The 22,827-nt window shown below is 46.8% G+C and overlaps 1 protein-coding gene across 1 annotated transcript in view; it reads left to right on the top strand.

Moving 5' to 3' along the window:
* Nucleotides 1-1,007: 1,007 nt before the first annotated feature.
* Nucleotides 1,008-22,827, top strand: part of TSG101 (tumor susceptibility 101) — a 75,094-nt gene continuing 53,274 nt past the window's right edge. The window contains exons 1-2 of the mRNA XM_082269991.1: nucleotides 1,008-1,140; nucleotides 19,787-19,871. Of these exons, the coding sequence (XP_082126117.1) occupies nucleotides 1,099-1,140; nucleotides 19,787-19,871 (127 nt within the window). The 5' untranslated portion in view covers nucleotides 1,008-1,098. The remainder of the gene's footprint in view (nucleotides 1,141-19,786; nucleotides 19,872-22,827) is intronic.

The following is a 22,827-nucleotide window of genomic DNA, read 5'->3' as shown; positions in this document are numbered from 1 at the left end:
TATGGAGGGGTACATACAGGGATTGGGGTATCGGGGGTTACATAGAGATATGGGCGGTTACATAGAGGTATGGGGGGGTTACATACAGGGATGGGGGTATTGGGGGTTACATAGAGGGATGGGGAGTTACATAGAGGTATGGGGGGGGTTACATAGAGGAATGGGGAGTTACATAGAGGTATGGGGGGGGGGTTACATAGAGGTATGGGGGGTTACATACAGGGATGGGGGTTACATAGAGGTATGGGGGGGTTACATAGAGGTATGGGGGGGTTACATAGAGGTATGGGGGTTACATACAGGGATGGGGGTATTGGGGGTTACATAGAGGTATGGGGGGGTTACATAAAGGGATGGGGGTTACATAGAGGGATGGGGGGGGTTACATAGAGATATGGGGGGTTACATAGAGATATGGGAGTTACATAGAGGTATGGAGGGGTACATACAGGGATTGGGGTATTGGGGGTTACATAGAGATATGGGCGGTTACATAGAGGTATGGGGGAGTTACATAGAGGTATGGGGGAGTTACATAGAGGTATGGGGGGGTTACATAGAGGTATGGGGGGGTTACATAGAGGTATGGGGGTATTGGGGGTTACATAGAGGTATGGGGGGGTTACATAAAGGGATGGGGGTTACATAGAGGGATGGGGGGGTTACATAGAGGGATGGGGGGGTTACATACAGAGAAGAGGGGACAGGTTGGTGACAGTGTTGGGAGGGATGGGGGTGGGGTGGCAGGTAATGGAAGGGATGACAGTAGGGTGATGGGAATGGAAGGTATTGGGGTCACATAAAAGTGATGGGGGAGCTGTAATATTGTACATAGGAGTATCAGTCACACAGTTCTCCCCCATGCTGTCCATCCTGTCAGAGGCAGAGAAGGAGGGAGGAGTGAAAGAAGTCGCTTCCTGCCCTTCTCCAAGATGGCGGCGTCGGTCTCGGCTGTGGTCACCACGGTGACAGTGGCCTGTATCCAGGGAAGTGACGCAGCCGCCAGAAGCGGAAGTGGCGGTGCGGACAGCTGGGTTTCCGGCTCGGTTGGGTTTGGTCCGAGGAGTGAGCGGAGAGGACGGAGGGACCCCCATCACCATGGCGGTGCCCGAGGCCCAGCTCAAGAAGATGCTGAGCAAGGTGAGAGAGACACGCCCCCTGCCGGGTCACCTGACAGCCTTCTGTCACCCCAAATCTCTCCCCTCCCCCTGGACTCCAGTCCATGATCCCCCACTGCCTGACACCCTGTGCCCTTCCCCCATTACTGCCCCCTCTGTCCCCCTATTACCCCAACTGTCACCCCACTGCCCCCTCCTATCACCCCAATATATCATCTGTCACCCTACTATCCCCTGTCACCCCAGTGTATTCCCCATCATCTGTCACCCCAGTGTATTCCCCATCATCTGTCACCCCAGTGTATTCTCCATCATCTGTCACCCCAGTGTATTCCCCATCATCTGTCACCCCAGTGTATTCCCCATCATCTGTCACCCCAGTGTATACTCCATCATCTGTCACCCCAGTGTATTCCCCATCATCTGTCACCCCAGTGTATTCCCCATCATCTGTCACCCTACTATCCCCCTGTCACCCCAGTGTATTCCCCATCATCTGTCACCTCAGTGTATACTCCATCATCTGTCACCCTACTATCTCCCTGTCACCCCAGTGTATACTCCATCATCTGTCACCCTACTATCCCCTGTCACCCCAGTGTATACTCCATCATCTGTCACCCCAGTGTATACTCCATCATCTGTCACCCCAGTGTATTCCCCATCATCTGTCACCCCAGTGTATTCCCCATCATCTGTCACCCTACTATCCCCTGTCACCCCAGTGTATTCCCCATCATCTGTCACCCCAGTGTATTCCCCATCATCTGTCACCCTACTATCCCCCTGTCACCCCAGTGTATTCCCCATCATCTGTCACCCCAGTGTATTCCCCATCATCTGTCACCCTACTATCCCCCTGTCACCCCAGTGTATTCCCCATCATCTGTCACCCCCGTGTATACTCCATCATCTGTCACCCTACTATCCCCCTGTCACCCCAGTGTATACTCCATCATCTGTCACTCTACTATCCCCCTGTCACCCCAGTGTATACTCCATCATCTGTCACCCCAGTGTATTCCCCATCATCTGTCACCCCAGTGTATTCCCCATCATCTGTCACCCTACTATCCCCCTGTCATTCCAATACACAGTATCTCACAAAAGTAAGTACACCCCTCACATGTTTGTAAATATTTTATTATATCTTTTTATGTGACAACACTGAAGAAATTACACTTTGCTACAATGTAAAGTAGTGAGTGTACAGCTTGTATAACAGTGTAAATTTACTGTCCCCTCAAAATAACTCAACACACAGCCATTAATGTCTAAACGCTGGCAACAAAAGTGAGTACACCCCTAAGTGGAAATGCCCAAATTGGGCCCAATTAGCCATTTTCCCTCCCCAGTGTCATGTGACTCGTTAGTGTTACAAGGTCTCAGGTGTGAATGGGGAGCAGGTGTGTTATATTTTGTGTTATCGCTCTCACTCTCTCATACTGGTCACTGGAAGTTCAACATGGCACCTCATGGCAAAGAACTCTCTGAGGATCTGAAAAAAAGAATTGTTGCTCTACATAAAGATGGCCTGGGCTATAAGAAGATTGCCAAGACCCTGAAACTGAGCTGCAGCACGGTGGCCAAGACCATACAGCAGTTTAACAGCACAGGTTCCACTCAGAACAGGCCTCGCCATGGTCGACCAAAGAAGTTGAGTGCACGTGCTCAGCGTCATATCCAGAGGTTGTCTTTGGGAAATAGAGGTATGAGTGCTGCCAGAATTACTGCAGAGATGAAGGGGTGGGGGGGTCAGCCTGTCAGTGCTCAGACCATACGCCGCACACTGCATCAAATTGATCTGCATGGCTGTCATCCCAGAAGGAAGCCTCTTCTAAAGATGATTCACAAGAAAGTCCGCAAACAGTTTGCTGAAGACAAACAGACTAAGGACATGGATTACTGGAACCATCTCCTGTGCTCTGATGAGACCAAGATAAACTTATTTGGTTCAGATGGTGTCCAGCGTGTGTGGCGGCAACCAGGTGAGGAGTACAAAGACAAGTGTGTGTTGCCTACAGACAAGCATGGTGGTGGGAGTGTCATGGTCTGGGGCTGCATGAGTGCTGCCGCCACTGGGGAGCTACAGTTCATTGAGGGAACCATGAATGCCAACATGTACTGTGACATACTGAAGCAGAGCATGATCCCTCCCTTCAGAGACTGGGCTGCAGGGCAGCATTCCAACATAATGACCCCAAACACCTCCAAGATGACCACTGCCTTGATAAAGAAGCTGAGGGTAAAGGTGATGGACTTGCCAAGCATGTCTCCAGACCTAAACCCTACTGAGCATCTGTGGGGCATCCTCAAACGGAAGGTGGAGGAGCGCAAGGTCTCTAACATCCACCAGCTCTGTGATGTCACCATGGAGGAGTGGAAGAGGACTCCAGTGACAACCTGTGAGGCTCTGGTGAACTCCATGCCCAAGAGGGTTAAGGCAATGCTGGAAAATAATGGCGGCCACACAAAATATTGACACTTTGGGCCCAATTTGGACATTTTCACTTAGGGGTGTACTCACTTTTGTTGCCAGCGGTTTAGACATTAATGGCTGTGTGTTGAGTTATTTTGAGGGGACAGCAAATGTACACTGTTATACAAGCTGTACACTCACTACTTTACATTGTAGCAAAGTGTCATTTCTTCAGTGTTGTCACATGAAAAGATAGAATAAAATATTTACAAACATGTGAGGGGTGTACTTACTTTTGTGAGATACTGTATGCCCCATTATTTGTCACCGACTGTCCCCCTGTCACTCCAGTGTATGCACCATCATTTTTCACCCAGCTATCCACCCTATGTCACTCCAGAATAGGCCTGTCATCCATCACCCTAGTATCGAGCTGTCCCTCCAGTAAACGCCCTATCATCTGTCAACCCACTATCTCCCTTACTGTCACTCCAGTATACACCCCTTCATTCGTCCCCCTACTTTCCCTCTGTGATTCCAGTGTGTGCCCCATTATTTGCCACCCTACTATCTACCGGTCTGTCATTTCAGAAAAAGGTTGTCATCCGTCATCCTAATATCCACCTGACTGTCATTCCAGACTATTCTCTATCTTCTTTTACCCAGTATAAGTCCTATCATCTGTCACCCTACTGTCTCCCTGACTGTCGCTCCAGTATATGTCCCATCATCTGTCAGCCTGCTACCCCCTGTGACTCCCAAAAATGTCCCATCATCTGTAACCCAACTATCCACCAGTCTTTATTCCAGGATAGTCCCATCACCCTGCTATCCACCTGTCATTCCAGGATAGGTCTGTCATCTGTCACCCTACTATCCCCCTGTCACCCCAGTGTATGCCCCAGTCTCATACCATCCTCCCCCCTTCCACCTGTCTCATATCATCCCCCCCCTTCCACCTATCTTTATAACATCCTCCCCCCCCCCACCTGTCTCATACCATCCTCCCCCCTTCCACCTGTCTCATACCATCCCCCCCTCCACATGTCTCATACCATCCCCCCCCCCCCTCCCCCTCCACCTGTCTCATACCATCCTCCCCCCTTCCACCTGTCTCATATCATCCCCCCCCTTCCACCTATCTTTATAACATCCTCCCCCCCCCCACCTGTCTCATACCATCCTCCCCCCCCCCCCCACCTGTCTCATACCATCCTCCCCCCTTCCACCTGTCTCATACCATCCCCCCCTCCACATGTCTCATACCATCCTCCCCCCCCCTCCCCCTCCCCCTCCACCTGTCTCATACCATCCTCCCCCCTTCCACCTGTCTCATATCATCCTCCCCCCCTCCACCTGTCTTTATAACATCCTCCCCCCCCCTTCCACCTGTCTCATACCATCCTCCCCCCTTCCACCTGTCTCATATCATCCTCCCCCCCTCCACCTGTCTTTATAACATCCTCCCCCCCCCTTCCACCTGTCTCATACCACCCCCCCCCCTTCCACCTGTCTCATACCATCTTCTCCATAATCCAAAGCCTCTGTAGGATTCCCCATTATTCCCTTACACTCACGACTCCTTACTGTCCCCCAAACTGTCCTTTGTTCTCTGTCACTGTGGTGACACCCCCCCCCCCCCTCTTATTTCTACTATCACCCCTTTGCCCCCAACCTCATGTCACCTCCATCTGATTGTAAAGCCAAATTCTACCCGCACCCCTGCTGTCCTTTCCTTGTTTGTGGTGTCACCCATCCCCCCCTCTCCACTGCTACCCCTTTACCCTCCACCTTCCATTAACGGCTGGCAGCTGATGTGTATCTGTGCCGATTCACTCTTTCACTCTGGAGCCTCATGCACATGGGCACTTACCCCCGCAGCCATTTACCAGGGATTAGAGATTTATCTGTATGCATGGGGAGGGGAGAATTGGGGGGGGAGGGGTCTCAGACACAACACGGATCTCTGTGCAGTCCCATAAACTGTCGTAAACCAAAAACTTGTCTGCGCATGGGTGGAATCTCGTTCCAAGATGGCGGCAGGAGAGCAGTGTGGTAAAAGGAACATTGTGGCTGCCAGAAAGACAATGCTGGGCTCCATGAACAATTTTTTGTATTTTCACCCAGGGACTATGTCATTGTAGGTAGGTAGGCCTCATTCACACAGCCACCTACCCCTGTAGTTCATACATGGGCTGTGTCATTGAGCGGCTCGAGCCACCAGTTGCTGTGTGCAGTGCAGCCCATTCACGTCTATAGGAATGTAGTGGCGGCATGGACACAACCTCTCGTCCCAGCATGAAACCCATGCCAGTCAGCGGCCCTGAACCCACACTGTCTGCATGCTGGGCCACTCTCTGGGCTGGCTTTCTGGCTGTGTCCATAAAGCCATCGCTTACCCATAGACATGAATGGGCAACTGGTGGCTCCAGCTGCTCAAAGACACAGATTACACATGAATTGCAGAGGTAGGTGAGTGTTTGAATGAGGCCTACCTACCTACAATAACAATGTCCCTCTGTGAAAATGAACTTAATTTTTCACTTGTGTGGTTTTGTTCTCCTCTGGAGAAGTATTTTTCTTAGTAAACCATTCCGTTTTGTTTATTTGAAGCTATCCAGATCTAACTGCGTACTTCTCTGAGCCTCATAATGTGGGGTCGGCCTGTAATGTTTGCTTGGACCACTGGATCCTCCGGTGGGCACTTAGCTTGGCACTAAGCGCAATGTGTATAGTTAGCTATGAGATGCTATACAGGTCCAAGGCTGTGGTCCTTTGCTGTGGTTCCCAGGCCCTTCCAGTTATGCTCACCATGACAGGTGAAGCCTGGACCTGTTTCTCTTTATGTTTGCACCAGTTCCCAAACCTCTGGGTCCAATCTGTCATTTCAGGAGTATATTTTTTGCTTGTGTGGTTTTGTTCTCCTCTGGAGAGGTATTTTTCTTAGTAAATCATTCAGCAGCGGCATGACCCCGCCCTCTCCATCTCCTGATTGGCCCAATGGCTCCAGCTGGTGCCAAGAGGCAATCAGGGGTGTGAGTTGTGACGGGACCGACGCACAATGTGCTTGCGTTCTTCCATCAGTATACGGCTTCCTCCAGTCTTGAACATAGATATCAGATATTCTAGCCGCCTATTGCAACCAAGAACTAGACCGCACTCGTTTTAAGCTGCAAACTCTCAAACTGATTAATTGAACAAGAATACAAACTTTTTATACACTTGAGAAGTATGTCAGTCACTACATGAACAATGACCCGAATATTTACCCAAAACATCATGCAACGGTTTAGACCAGGGGTGGGGAACCTTTTTTCTGCCAAGGGCCATTTGGATATTTATAAAATCATTTGGGGGGGCCGTACAAAATTATCAACCTAAAAATGAGCCTGTTATATTTGGTCAAACATTTAATTAACTCACCCCTAATGTGATGTCTGGAACTGCTTCTCTTTGGTGAGGTGTGTGATGTTAGCTGGTATTGATGATGATGTTACTCGCAACTGGTTTTCATGGTTTGCGTCAGTCAGTCTGGAGCGCAGTCGACTCTTTGCGGTGGTAAGTTTTGAAAAGAACTGCTGGTGGGTACTGCTGGCTGGTACTGCTGGTGGGAAATGCTGGCTGATACTGCTGGTGTTCATTTCTGGCTGGTACTGCTGGTGGGAAATGCTGTGGGTACTGCAGGCTGGTACTGCTGGTGGGAAATGCTGTGGGTACTGCAGGCTGGTACTGCTGGTGGGAAATTCTGTGAGTACTGCTGGTGGGAAATGCTGTGGGTACTGCAGGCTGGTACTGCTGGTGGGAAATGCTGTGGGTACTGCAGGCTGGTACTGCTGGTGGGAAATGCTGTGGGTACTGCTGGTGGGAAATGCTGTGGGTACTGCAGGCTGGTACTGCTGGTGGGAAATGCAGGTGGGAAATGCTGGCTGATACTGCTGGTGGTAATTGCGGGCTGGTACTGCTGGTGGGAAATGCTGTGGGTACTGCTGGCTGGTACTGCTGGCTCAGGTTAGTACTGCTGGCTGGTACTATTGTGGGTACTGCTGACTCAGGCTGGTACTGCTGGCTCAGGTTGGTACTGCTGTGGGTACTGCTGGCTGGTACTGTCGTGGGTACTGCAGTGGGTACCTCTGACTCAGGCTGGTAATGCTGGCTGGTACTGTTGTGGGTACTGCTGACTCAGGCTGGTACTGCTGGTTCGGGTTGGTACTGCTGGCTGGTACTGTTGTGGGTACTGCTGACTCAGGCTGGCACTGCTGGCTCAGGTTGGTACTGCTGTGGGTACTGCTGGCTGGTACTGTCGTGGGTACTGCTGTGGATACTGCTGACTCCCCCCACAGCTTCTCCCCCCCCCACAGCCCCCTCTAATACTCACCTGAGCGCTACCTTGATCCAGCGATGTGCAAGAGTCTCGGCTGTCCTGGGACTCCCATCTTTTCTTCGGCTGAGACAGCAGCGGGAGCCAATGATTGTCAACCACAGCCAGTGAGCCAATGAGGAGAAAGCGGAGGGGGGCTCTGTGTCTTATGGATGCCTAGAGCGAGGCTCGGGAACGAGCATGCACCAGAGCCCCCGTAGCAAGCTACTTGCTTTTGGTGGCACCAGTGAAGGGGGAGGAGCCAAGAGCATCGGTGGGGAACCTGAGGAGAAGAGGATTGGGGCTGCTCTGTGCAAAACCACTGCACAGAGCAGGCAATTAGAACATGGTGGCTTTATTTGTTTTCTTTTTTAGGCTTTTTATCCCCTCTGTTTTTATCTGGGGGTCTGGTCAGTAGCACAACTCCTGTATTAGAGTGCCCTCACTCTGGATAATTGAGCATAGGGGGCACAGTAGACAGCAGCATTCTAGGGGGGAGGTTGGTGTTAAATGTATTTGCAGATTTAAATACACTAACAAACTGAAGCCAGACTCCAGCTCACACTTTATAATCCATTACAGCAGTTTTTCTCCTTTTGGGATAAAGACTTTATATAAATAAATAAAAGCTGATCATTGTAAGCATCTGGTCAGTGTTAAGTGGTTTGTCTCATCCCTTTAACTGCAAACAAGCTTTTCTATTGAAAAGCAACAGACTTACTGGCCAGATCACCAGATGAAAATAGAAGAAAGAAAGCTTAAAAAGAAAGTGAATGCAGCCGTCACATCTAAGACTTGGTAATCTGCAATATAATACATGTTTGCTTTTAGGTTTAATACTGGGTAAAATTTCATGTAGAAGTCACCAGAAATAGTGTGGTGTGTGCTGGGGGGGGAGGGGCGAGGTGCTGTCATTGTCATGTGTTGTAGAGCAGTCTCATGTTAGAAACCGGATCGCTCACCTCCTGAGTCATGGTGAGGTCATCATAAGCCGAGTAGACGGGAGGATCGGACGAATCTGCTTAGGGAAGTGACAATACCTGCACACATGAATGGTGGATTATTCTGGAAGACGTTTGTCATAATGTGTGTTATCCAGCATGCTGCACCTAAGACTCAGCAGCCTTGGAGAACTACAAAGCACAGGAAGTCCTGCCTGCCATTGCCCGGGGGGTACTGAGCAGCCAGGTGTCTGTTGTCATTATCTTATAGAACAGTGATGGCAAACCTTGGCACCCCAGATGTTTTAGAACTACACTTCCCATGATGCTCCACTATACTGCAGAGTGCATGAGCATCATGGGAAATGTAGTTCCAAAACATCTGGGGTGCCAAGGTTCACCATCACTGTTATAGAAGATGAGTCACTAGTTATTAATCACTTCCTGCCTGTATCATCTTATGATGTCATAGTGGGGATATCTGGATGACGGGTGCAGCTGCAGGCATCATCCAGATATCTTTTTTTTTTTTCTGCCAGCGATTCCCTGCACTGTAATAAAAGCCATCCTAGTGGCTGATTAGCCGCTGGATTGCTTTTACAGGCAGGAGGAGGGGACGTCCCCCCTCCTGCCACCTGTTGGCACCTCTCCGGGATCTGCCGTGTGATCTGTGGCGCCGGATTACCACAGAGCTGGTCCATCTTTATGGTCCTGGGAGTCCGAAGTGACGTCATGACGTCACTTCTGCCTCTGGTAGATGGCTTTTTTTCCCTAGACAACAGAGCTCAATGGGTTTTTTCTTTTTTTGATCTCATGCTTTCCAGGGTGGAGATATAGGACCCCACATGTTTCCATAAAGAGGACCTGTCATGCCTTATTATTTCTATCACTAGGGATGTCTACATTTGTTGTGATAGGAATAAAAGTTATTTTTATTACAGTAAATCCCTTTTTTTTTTTTTTTTAATAACTTTTATTCCTATCACAAAAAATCCCCCTTTTTTTTATTAACCACTTAAGCCCCGGAGGATTTGGCTGCTAAAGGACCAGGGGTTTTTTTGCGATTTTTTTACTGCGTGACTTTAACGGACAATTGCGCGGTCGTGCGACGCTGTACCTAAACGAATTTGATGTCCTTTTTTTTCCCACAAACAGAGCTTTCTTTTGGTGGTATTTGATCACCTGTGCGATTTTTTGATCACGCGCTATAAACAAAAAAAGAGCGTAAATTTTGCAAAAATAACAATATTTTTCACATTTTTTTATATGAAATTCCCCAAAAAAAAAAGTAAAAATCAAAATTTTTTAACATTTTTCGGCCAATTTGTTTTATGCTACCTATGTTTGGTAAAAAAAAATCGCAAAAAGCGTATTTTGATTGGTTTGCGCAAAAGTTATCGCGTTTACTAACAAAGGGAAAGATTTTTGTCATTTTTGGTGTTTTTTTTTTAACGCGTAATGGCGGCGATCTGCGATTTTTTTTTTTTCGGTACTGCGACATTGCGGCGGTCAGATCGGACCCTTGACTGACATTTTTGACACTTTCCCGCCCGCGATAGGCTCGCAAGTCAGTGACAGGCGAGTGACGTACCGATACGTCACTCTGCCTGGCCGGGGCTGACCGCCGCAGTATATAGTCGTGCGGCGGTCGGCAACCGGTTAATAACTTTTATTCCTATCACCATAAATCCCTTTTTTTTTCAGTGGGTGGGAGACCCGGGCGAGCCGCGGAAGGCGGTGGGAGGGGGGGGGGACGTCCCCTCCCGCTCCTTGTAATGACAGCCGAGCGGCCATGGACGCTGGTACCGGGGTGATGCCTCTAGCTGCAGGCATCACCCCGGTACAAGCACTTTCCCGAAATATTGGCAATATCGGTAAATAAAAAGCAGATTCCGATATATCGGGGAAAGTCCATATCGGCCCTCGACATATCGACTTTGCCAATAATCGGTCGATCTCGAATTACTAGTATATAAAAATATATAAAAATTCCAGTATATCCCATAGTTTGTAGATGCGATTAACTTTGCGCAAACCAATCAATAAACCCTTTTTGGAATTTTTTTACCAAAAATATGTAGCAGAATACATATTGGCCTAAATTTATGAATACATTTAGATTTTTTTTTTTTTTTTAAATCTTGGTATTGGATATTTCAAAATAAAGATCAGCGCAAGTATATAGAATGTAGCTGCTTGCAATAAAGGAAAACACACTGCCTTCAAGCCAAAAGTACTAAAAATTGCAGCACTTCTATAAAATCATAGAACACCAAATGCAATAGTCCACATTAGTGTAATAGTACTCAAAGGAAGTCCATAAAAAGTCCAACTGTGACCCTCCTTCACTCAAAATGATAAAGTCTCTGTATACCTATAAAGATATCTGTGCAGGTTTCCAAAGGGGCCTGTTATTATTGAAGAGTGCTTGCATCTCGTTCACCATCATACCATGAAGAGACTATAAAAATTGTTCATAGTGCAGTATATTATTTGAATATATACTGAACAAAATTATAAACGCAAAACTTGTTTTTGCCCCCATTTTTAATGACCTGAACTCAAAGATCTAAGAAAACCAGGATTTATCCTTGAAAAGAACACCTCTCCAAAGTCCCAGAAGCCATTGAATGTGAGCCTTTGCCCACTCAAGTCAATTATGAGGATGAACTGCAGTCAGGTGGAGACCCCGATGAGGACGAGGAGCATGCAGATGAGCTTCTTGTAGGTGAAGATGCTGGATGTGGAGGTCCTGGGCTGGTCTCAGACCATCTTGTAGCTGAGGATGCTGGATGTGGAAGTCCTGGGCTGGTCTCAGACCATCTTGTAGGTGAAGATGCTGGATGTGGAGGTCCTAAGCTGGTCTCAGACCATCTTGGAGGTGAAGATGCTGGATGTGGAGGTCCTAAGCTGGTCTCAGACCATCTTGTAGATGAAAATGCTGGATGTGGAAGTCCTGGGCTGGTCTCAGACCATCTTGTAGGTGATGATGCTGGATGTGGAGTTCCTGGGCTGGTCTCAGACCATCTTGTAGGTGAAGATGTTGGATGTGGAGGTCCTAAGCTGGTCTCAGACCATCTTGTAGGTGAAGATGCTGGATGTGGAGGTCCTGGGCTGGTCTCAGACCATCTTGTAGGTGAAGATGCTGGATGTGGAGGTCCTAAGCTGGTCTCAGACCATCTTGGAGGTGAAGATGCTGGATGTGGAGGTCCTAAGCTGGTCTCAGACCATCTTGTAGGTGAAAATGCTGGATGTGGAGGTCCTGGGCTGCTCTCAGACCATCTTGGAGGTGAAGATGCTGGATGTGGAGGTGCTGGGCTGGTCTCAGACCATCTTGTAGCTGAAGATGCTGGATGTGGAAGTCCTGGGCTGGTCTCAGACCATCTTGTAGGTAAAGATGCTGGATGTGGAGGTCCTAAGCTGGTCTCAGACCATCTTGTAGGTGAAGATGCTGGATGTGGAGGTCCTGGGCTGGTCTCAGACCATCTTGTAGGTGAAGATGCTGGATGTGGAGGTCCTGGGCTGGTCTCAGACCATCTTGTAGGTGAAGATGCTGGATGTGGAGGTCCTAAGCTGGTCTCAGACCATCTTGTAGGTGAAGATGCTGGATGTGGAGGTCCTAAGCTGGTCTCAGACCATCTTGGAGGTGAAGATGCTGGATGGGGAGGTACTGGGCTGCTCTCAGACCATCTTGGAGGTGAAGATGCTGGATGTGGAGGTCCTGGGCTGCTCTCAGACCATTTTGTAGGTGAAGATGCTGGATGTGGAGGTCCTAAGCTGGTCTCAGACCATCTTGTAGGTGAAGATGCTGGATGTGGAGGTCCTGGGCTGGTCTCAGACCATCTTGTAGGTGAAGATGCTGGATGTGGAGGTCCTGGGCTGGTCTCAGACCATCTTGTAGGTGAAGATGCTGGATGTGGAGGTCCTGGGCTGCTCTCAGACCATCTTGTAGGTGAAATGCTGGATGGGGAGATCCTGGGCTGGTCTCAGACCATCTTGTAGGTGAAATGCTGGATTTTGAGGTCCTGGGCTGGTCTCAGACCATCTTGTAGGTGAAGATGCTGGATGTGGAGGTCCTGGGCTGCTCTCAGACCATCTTGGAGGTGAAGATGCTGGATGTGGAGGTACTGGGCTGGTCTCAGACCATCTTGTAGGTGAAGATGCTGGATGTGGAGGTCCTAAGCTGGTCTCAGACCATCTTGTAGGTGAAGATGCTGGATGTGGAGGTCCTGGGCTGCTCTCAGACCATCTTGTAGGTGAAATGCTTGATGGGGAGATCCTGGGCTGGTCTCAGACCATCTTGTAGGTGAAGATGCTGGATGTGGAGGTCCTGGGCTGGTCTCAGACCATCTTGTAGGTGAAGATGCTGGATGTGGAGGTCCTGGGCTGCTCTCAGACCATCTTGTAGGTGAAATGCTGGATGGGGAGATCCTGGGCTGCTCTCAGACCATCTTGTAGGTGAAATGCTGGGTTTTGAGGTCCTGGGCTGGTCTCAGACCATCTTGGAGGTGAAGATGCTGGATGTGGAGGTACTGGGCTGGTCTCAGACCATCTTGTAGGTGAAGATGCTGGATGTGGAGGTCCTAAGCTGGTCTCAGACCATCTTGTAGGTGAAGATGCTGGATGTGGAGGTCCTGGGCTGGTCTCAGACCATCTTGTAGGTGAAGATGCTGGATGTGGAGGTCCTGGGCTGGTCTCAGACCATCTTGTAGGTGAAGATGCTGGATGTGGAGGTCCTGGGCTGCTCTCAGACCATCTTGTAGGTGAAGATGCTGGATGTGGAGGTCCTGGGCTGCTCTCAGACCATCTTGTAGGTGAAATGCTTGATGGGGAGATCCTGGGCTGGTCTCAGACCATCTTGTAGGTGAAATGCTGGGTTTTGAGGTCCTGGGCTGGTCTCAGACCATCTTGTAGGTGAAGATGCTGGATGTGGAGGTCCTGGGCTGGTCTCAGACCATCTTGTAGATGAAGATGCTGGATGTGGAGGTCCTGGGCTGGTCTCAGACCATCCTGTAGGTGAAGATGCTGGATGTGGAGGTCCTGGGCTACTCTCAGACGATCTTGTAGGTGAAGATGCTGGATGGGGAGGTCCTGGGCTGGTGTGGTTACACGTAGTCTGCGGTTGCGAGGATGGTGGGATGTACTGCCTAATTCTATGAAGAGCCTTTGGAGACGGCTTATGGTAGAGAAATTAACATTCAATTCTGGGGCAACAGCTCTGGTGGACATTCCTGCACTCAGCATGCCAATTGCACGCTCCCTCAAAACTTGCGACATCTGTGGCATTGTGCTGGGTGATAAAACTTTTACTGTGACCAGCCTAAGGCACACCTGTGCAATAATCATGCTGTCTAATCAGCATCTTGATAAGCCACACCTGTGAGGTGGATGGATTATCTCGGCAAAGTAGAAGCGCTCACTAACACAGATTTAGACAGATTTCTGAACAATATTTGAGAGAAATCGGCCTTTTGTGTACATAGAAATAGTCTTAGATCTTTGAGTTCAGCTCATGAAAAATTTCGGCAAAAACAAAAGTGTTGCGTTTATAATTTTGTTCAGTGAAATAATATGTGAAGTGCTGCGCTGTAGGCTGCATTCACATGTCAGCTTATAATCGCGGGCAGAACCGCCGCGGTTCCGCCCGCGATTCGGAGATTTATTGCAAATCGCGGGACGCCTAGCGTTGCCCGTTGATTTGCAATAGCCCCCCAAACGCCGAGCGATGTTGCCGCAATTTACGCCCGCCGAATCGCGGCAACATCGCGCAAACAAAATCGCGGGACGCAATACGCTCCAAAGAAGCTCTTGTACTTTTTTGGAGCGTATTGTGTCCCGCGATTTTGTTTGCGCGATGTTGCCGCGATTCGGTGGGCGTAAATCGCCGCAACATCGCTCGGCGTTTGGGGGGCTATTGCAAATCAACGGGCAACGCTAGGCGCCCCGCGATTTGCAATAAATCTCCGAATTGTGGGCGGAACCGCGGCGGTTCTGCCCACGATTATAAGCTGACATGTGAATGCAGCCGTAGGGCTAGTAATATGCAAATAACAGTGAATAAACAAATAACGTGAAAGTAATTCAATCTTCAATAGCTGAAACTTAAATGATGATGTAAATCAATGGTGTAATATAAATAAAGAAAATAAATAAATTGAATCAGATAAAAAGACAACTGACATGCAAAATGATCATATATAAAGTTGTGTCCTTCACCATGTGACAATCATAAATAATTTTAAACGTGAATTTTGAACTGCTAATGAAAGAAAGAAACTGCTGTGCGATTATCAAGTGATTTAGAACTTGAATAATGAATCTTCGGTGTAATCAAACAGTGACTACAACCCAAAATTTGTGAATCTTCAGTGCAGATGACACCTTTGTGTTCACAGGCCTCTCACGTTACTGCCGTAAGGTAACCGCATTAAATAAATCTTTCTTTGCTACTTAATTCCCAGGACATCTAGGGTTAAAGATGTGTCTTCTATATTCCTCTTCCTTTGATTTCTAGTCCACTCCGTATTATATATAGGCAAGAAGATAAAGCTCCATAGCGTAATATCGTTTGGTCAATTTTATTAGGGAATGACAGCAGGGTACTCTCTCTCTTTTAAAAAAGCATTCAAATGTAATACATCCACGAGCCCTGAGCTCGATCACACATCTCTTCCGGTATGCCGATGCCCTACGCGTTACGCCACAACACATGACTTCATTCATTATTTATTTTCCTTATTTGTATTACACCATTGATTTACATCAGCTTTTGAGTTTCAGCTATTGAAGATTGTACTTTCACATTATATGTTTAGTCACTGTTATTTGCGTATTACTAGCCCTACAGCGCAGGACTTCACATATTATTTTTATATACTACAATCGCTTGGCTTTTGCTTCATCGGTGTTTGCCAGCTTTGTTTGGGCCGTCCTTTTTCATCATAGTGATAGCGCGAGAGTCCTACACTACCTTCCATATTATTTGAATATTTGCAAAGCTGATAGGAATAGAGCACCCATGATAATACAAACGTAAAATTCCAGTGCTGCACTCCATCTTCCCCGCATGCAGTGAAAACTCACCAGAAAATTGAGTTCAATGAGCACCAACACATAAATGCCACAAGGGGTAGATGGACTTCCACATCAGCGTCCCAAGGGTCTCAAACTGTGTATTGCTGGGGGACCGTCAATCACTCTCACCGCATCATGATGCCCAACAAAACAAACAGGGTATAATATTGTAGCATCTTTTATTAAAATCGCCAAGTTATAAACATGTATTTTGCATACAAAGATTAAAAGACACTCACTTGTGAAACGCCGCCACGATCGACACTCGTAGCGGCGTGATGTCACGTGAGTAGTACCACTCAACACATTTCCAGCCAATGCTCGTCCTCAGGGGCCTCACATATGCGTTGTGAATGGCTCTACAAATATAGCCTACAAGCGGAGTAGTTTTAAACGTCTTATCCGATTTCAGCGCCATTTTCTCGTAGAGCAATACGTCACTTCCGGTTACGGCGCCATTTTCTCTTAGGTATTTAAATGTAAACAAAGACGACATTTTGATGTAGAACCGGGAAGATCATAGCGCTCCAGCCGATTCAATATTACGTTAGAACAAACAGAGAGTGAATTAAATTCAAATTGACTAGCAGCGAAAACATGGAAATAGATAAGGTGATATCTATAAAGACATCTACATAAAAGTATTGGAATGGATCTTATAGGCTATACATGTCATAACAATAACAACAAATCACTAATAAAATTCATATTGGCATTAGCCATAAAAAACATTCAGTAAATAATCCGCTATTATCTATGAAGCAATTAATATCCCATTCAATATTCTGTCCGAAGGGAAAGTATGTCTTTAATTCAGGGGTGGGTAACCTTTTTTCTGCCAAGGGCCATTTGGATAATTATAACATTGTTCGGGGGCCGTACAAAATTATCAACTTAAAAATTAGCCTGTTGTTATATTTGGTCAAACATTTAATTAACTCACCCCTAATGTGATGGCTGGAACTGCTTCTCTTTGGTCAGGTGTGTGATGTTAGCTGGTATTGATGATGTTTCTACTCGCAACTGGTTGTTGGCTGCTGGCGGGTACTGCTGGCGGGGACTGCTGGTACTGCTGGCGGGAAATGCTGGCTGGTACTGCTGGTGGGTACAGCTGGCTGGTACTGTTGGTGGGTACAGCTGGCTGGTACTGTTGGTGGGTACAGCTGGCTGGTACTGTTGGTGGGTACTGTTGGCTGGTACTGTTGGCTGATACTGCTGAGGGGTACTGCTGGATGGTACTGCTGTGGCTACTGCTGGTGGGAAATGCTGGCGGGTGCTGCTGTGGGTATTGCTGGCTGGTGCTGCTGTGGGTATTGCTAGTGGGAAATGCTGGCTGGTACTGCTGTGGGTACTGCTGGTGGGAAATGCTGGCTGGTACTGCTGTGGGTACTGCTGGTGGGAATGCTGGCTTGAGACACAGTGTGAGGAATGGCGCCGCGCTGGAGGAAGCACGCTGCAGAGCCAATGCTTCCTCTCTCGGTTAGTCCTGACAGTCTGAGTCACAGGTGGAATGCATTTAATAAAGGATTCTGTATCATAAGATTTACCCATACTATTTGAAGAGAAATGATTAATTTTATTTAACCTTGTATGGCTCAATTTACATATTGCACAGTTATTATAAGGATAAAAACCTTTTCATTCCCTAAAAAAGATACCTTTTTAGGTGGATCTACGACATTGTGGGCTAGTTTATCCCTGAAGTTAGGCTCCCTTCTTAAAATAACCTCAGGTTTGTCTGGAAGCATTTTGTTTTAAACCGGATAAGACTTTAAAATTGCCCGTCTTTTCTTAATAATACCCTTATATTGATAATCCTTGTTGGAATAACTCGCAATAAATGGGCATTCCATTTTCTTTCACTGTTTTAACAGCTAACAAACTACTTCTTTCCATATTCCCCACTTCTACAATAGTTTTTCTAGAACCTTTTCATTATACCCTTTCTCTAAAAAAATTATTTTTAAGAGTAGCTGCTTGTTCTAGATGTGCAGTTCCGTTTTAATTCTCGTAAATTGCCCCTTCGGGATATTATGTAGCCAAGTGGGATGATGGCAACTTGCCAAAGGAATATAACTAATTCTATCCATAGCTTTAAAGAATGTTTTGGTATACAATTCTCCTTCCCTTACTAAAATTGTCAGATCCAGAAAGTTTATCTCTTCTGTTCTAATAGAAAAGGAAGGTTGAATGTTTCGCTCGTTGGTATTTAGAATATTCATAAAGTGCTCCAGTGACTCCCAAGACTCCATTCCAGATTAATACAATGTCATCAATGAAGCGTTTATAAAAAAAAAAAACAAGCTGTTCCCACTAATGGGCAAAAATTATTTCACTTTCCCAATGAGACATAAATAATTTTGCCAGGCTAGGGGTGAATTTAGCCCCCATAGCCACCCCTCTTTACCGTAAATAGAACTTATTGTTAAACCAACAAAAGTTATGTGTCAAGGATACATTTTCTCTGGGTTTAATGAGATCCCTTTGTCCACTTAGAATATTATTAATATTATATTATTTAACTGTCTTCTGAACCGCCCAATACAGATATACTGTGGCAGGACGGCTCTCCTGTGTGAAATCACGTACCTGTACATGATTTCGTGCATTGGGTTTGGGGCGTGCACGCTGCCGGCGACCCACTCCTGCTGCGATTGGACACAGCAGGAGCCAATCAGCAGGTTTGGCTGACCCGATGTTCGCCTGCACTCTGCGATCGCTCTCAGAAGAGGCCGAATCGCTATGTAAACAAGGTAGACCGCCGTCCTGTGAGAGGGGAAGATAAAGATCCTGTGTTTCTGCGAAGCAGGGACACAGATCTCTGTCTTCCAGTCAAAGCACCTCCTCCACACAGTTAGCAAGCACTTCCTAGGAGCAAATTTAACACTTTTTGCAGGAAAGGGTTTAACATCAGGGGCGATCAGTGTCATCAGTACAGTGACAGTGCATTTTTTTTTAGCGTTAATCACTGTTTTGGTGTCACTGGTCCCCAAAAAATCTCACTTGGTGTCAGATTTGTTCGCCCCAATATCCCAGTCCCACTAAAAATTGCTGATCGCCACTATTACTAGTAAAAAAAAAATTGGATTCCATAAATCTATCCTATAGTTTTTAGATGTTATAACTTTTGCAAAAACCAATCAATATACGCCTATTGGGATTTTTTTTTTTTTTTTTAACAAAATCATGTAGCAGAATTCATATTGGCCTTAATTGATGAAGAAATTCGATTTTTTTTTTTTTTTTTTTTTATTGGTTATGTTTTATAGCAGAAAATAAAAAATATTGTTTTTTTTTTTCAAAATTGGTGTTTTTTTGTTAATAGCGCAATAAATAAAAATCGCAGAGGTGATTTGTGTTTGGGTACAGTGTTGCATGACTGCGCAATTGTCGTTCAAAGTGTGATAGCGCTGAAAGTTGGCCTGGGCAGGAAGGGGGTAAAAGTGCCCCGGTAGGCAAGTGGTTACCAGAATGCCGTCAGCAGTGCTGGATGAAGCTCCTGTGCCTTCCAATCTCTCTTAAATGGCGAGATCTCATGAACTGGGCCCAAAACGCCATTTGTACACGAGACCTTAGTCTCCCACCTTTGCCGTCTCCCTCTCCTGTTCTGTCCGTCGCTCTCACATTCCTTATTTTCTGTTCTCTTCCCCGCTTTCCCTTTTCCTCTGTCGCTCTTCCTTCTTTTCTTCATCTCGTTCCCCCTCCCTCTCTATCATGGATGGTGCTGTATAGTTGGCCAAAAAAAGTCCAATGCACGTTTTTATTGGGCATAATGATTGTGTACTGTCAGTAACATAAAGAATCTATACAGGAATTTTAGTTACAAGTTTTTTTTGTGCAGTAATAAATGTTAATTATTGATTTTCTGTGTTTTCAGTACAAATACAGAGACTTATCAGTACGAGAAATCCTGAACGTCACCGGACTGTACAGAGATCTCAAACCAACGCTGGACTCTTATGGTACGTCTCTGCACTCACCTTCATGGCCTTTTAAAGCATCTCTAACCATGTTTATCACGTTGCCTTTTTATATGTGCAGTGTAAAAGTTCATGTTTTAGGGCCAGTTCACACCACATGCAGTCCACTGTGTTTTTTTTTTTTCTACATTAAAAACGCATGGATAGTGGGTTATATGGTTTTCAATGGCATAGTTCACACCAGTGCGGTCAGTTCCAGTGCCTTCCAGTTTGAGAGGAAAAAAAAGTAGAACATGCTGCATTTTTTTCTGCACTGAACTGTACTGAAACTTAGTAAAACACACTGGAACGCACTGAAACACACGTCCTTATTTAGGACCAGTTCACACCATAGAAACACAGTCCGGATCCGTTCCGGATGCATTTTTGCATGCTTGTTTGTGACACATTTTTGATGCTTTCCCCCTCTTTTTGCCTTCACCTTAAGCCAGGGGTGTCAAACTCAATTTCATTGCAGGCCGTATCAGCATTATGGTCACCCTCAGAGGGCCGGTTCTATCTGTAGCCCACCACCATCAGAAGTCAAGAGTCCCCCACCCTCCCTTATATCACAGTGCATCCCCCTTACCATATGCTGTTGCTGGGAAGAAGCTGGGGTAGGAGCTGGGAAGCAAAAACTGCAGGGTCTGGAGGGGGGCATGAGTATGCTGAATGCTGGGATTAGGGGAGGTGGAGACAAGGGCATGCTGCAGCTGCACAGAGAAGTGTAGGATATGTAGGAGTAGTTTTGTCCTCCTCTCTGCTGCTGACCGCTGAGATTGAGGGGTGGCAGAGACGGGACTCTCTGTGGCTACATGAGATCTGGTAGAGGAGTTCTGTCCTCTCTGGTTCCATCTGCTGATCGAAGGTTGGAGCAGAGATGAGGGAGGTGCAGCAGCTGCAGGAGAGGTGCAAGGGCCACGTGAAATGGCCTGGAGGGCCAGATTAGGCCCGCTGGCCTTGTGTTTGACACATGTGCCTTAAGCGGAGTTCCACCCAAAAGTGGAACTTCGACTCATTTACTTCCTCCCCCCCTCCTGTGCCACATTTGGCACCTTTCGGGGGGGGGGGGGGAAGGGGCAACGGGTACCTGTTTTTTGACAGGTACCCTTCCCCACTTCTGGGAGACCGTGCCGCGGCGCCATCCCTCTGATGTTTGGGCCCCTCCTCCTTCCCCCGCCGAACCAATTAGAATGCGCAGCACGCTTCGGGCATGCGCAGTGGGGACCTGCCCGTGAAGCCGCAAGGCTTCACTGCCGGGTTCCCTTACCGGCAATTGCGGCGGCAGCACCTGCCAGCCGATGGAAACATCGGCTGCGGTGCCGACATCGCTGGACTTCAGGACAGGTAAGTGTCCTTATATTAAAAGTCAGCAGCTACAGTTTTTTGGTGCATGTGAGAGCATCCAAATGCATTTTTTATGCGTTTTACTGTGTTTCCGTACAGTTCAGTGTAAAAAAAATGCAGTATGTCCTACTTTTTTTTTTTTTTTCTGGAACTGGAACGCACTGGAACTGACCGCAGTGAATTATGCCATTGGAAACCATATAGCCTGCTTTTCATGCGTTTATAATGCAGAAAAAAACGCACTGGACTGCATGTGGTGTGAACTGGCCCTTAAGGTAAAGAAAAAAGAGTTCGAAAAAAAATGCACTGGAGCGCATCAGAAACGCACATGCAGAAAAGCATCAGGAACACGTTTCTATGGTGTGAACTGACTCTTAAAGTGATACTAAACACAAACTGTTGAGGGCGAGTTCACACCACCTGCAGTCCAGTGCTTTTTTTTCTGCATCAAAAATGCACGAATAGTAGGCTATAGGGTTTCCAATGGCATAGTTCATTGCGGTCTGTTCCAATGCGTTCCAGTTCCAGAAAAACAAGTAGGACATGCTGCATTTTTTTCTACACTGAACTGTACGGGAACACAGTAAAACGCATAAAAAATGCATTTGGATGCACTCGCACGCACCAAAAAATGCACCGGAATGCACATGTCCAATGGCATAGTTCACACCAGTACAGCCAGTTGGTGTGCATTCCAGTCCCAGAAAGTAGAACATGCTGCATTTTTTTGCACTGTACTGGAACGCGGTAAAACGCATAAAAAATTGCACCGGAACGCACCTAAATGCAACAAAAAACACACTTGAACGCACATGTTCTTATTTACGGTTACGAAAAAGAGGGGGGAAAAAAATACACTGGACTGCGTCAAAAACACACATGCAGAAAAGCACCGGGTACGCATCTGGACTACGTTTCTATGGTGTGAACCGGCCTTTAGAGTCCTTTCACACTGAGGCACTTTTCATGCGCTTTGGTGCTAAAAGAAAATCGCCTAAAAAGCTCACGAAAATCTATTCCCATTGAAATCAAAGAATGCTTTCACACTGGGGCGGTGCACTGGTGGGGGGAGGTCCACTGGTGGGGCAGTGAAAAAGATCCTGCAAGCAGCATCTTTGGAGCACGTTTTTAGCGCTAAAAAAAAGCGCCTCGAAAACCCCCCTCTCTATTAAAATAAATGGTAAGCAACCAAGAAGTGCTTCAAAAGTGCCTCAAAATGGTTCTTGAAGCAGTTTTTGAGTCGCATGTTATAAAAACAAAAAGCGCACCGCTAACACCTCAAAAGCGCTCAGAGTTTTTGGGCAGTTTTCAAGCACCTCAGTGTGAAAGGGCTCTTAATGTACATTGTCCCTTCTATTTCTGAATGGGAATGATGGCACTGTAATTATTTTAATAAAAAAAAAAATCTAAGTACCTCTTTCCTAATCGATATTCACCTCATGACCCAGCTCTCTCCCAGCCTGTCTGCAGGGAAACATAAGCAGGAGGAGCTTCTAGTGCTGCCGGTCACATTAAAAATAAACAAAAAACAGCCTTTGAGTAAAAATACATAATATCAATAAACTGTTTTAAATTGTCACACAAAATTATATTTGAATTTTAAATTTTTATT

The sequence above is a fragment of the Pelophylax lessonae genome (assembly GCF_965119305.1).
Source record: "Pelophylax lessonae genome assembly, chromosome: 10".
Taxonomy (NCBI): Eukaryota; Metazoa; Chordata; class Amphibia; order Anura; family Ranidae; genus Pelophylax; species Pelophylax lessonae.
The sequence above is the reverse complement of the archived record's forward strand: the minus strand, read 5'-3'. Positions and strand labels throughout refer to the sequence as shown.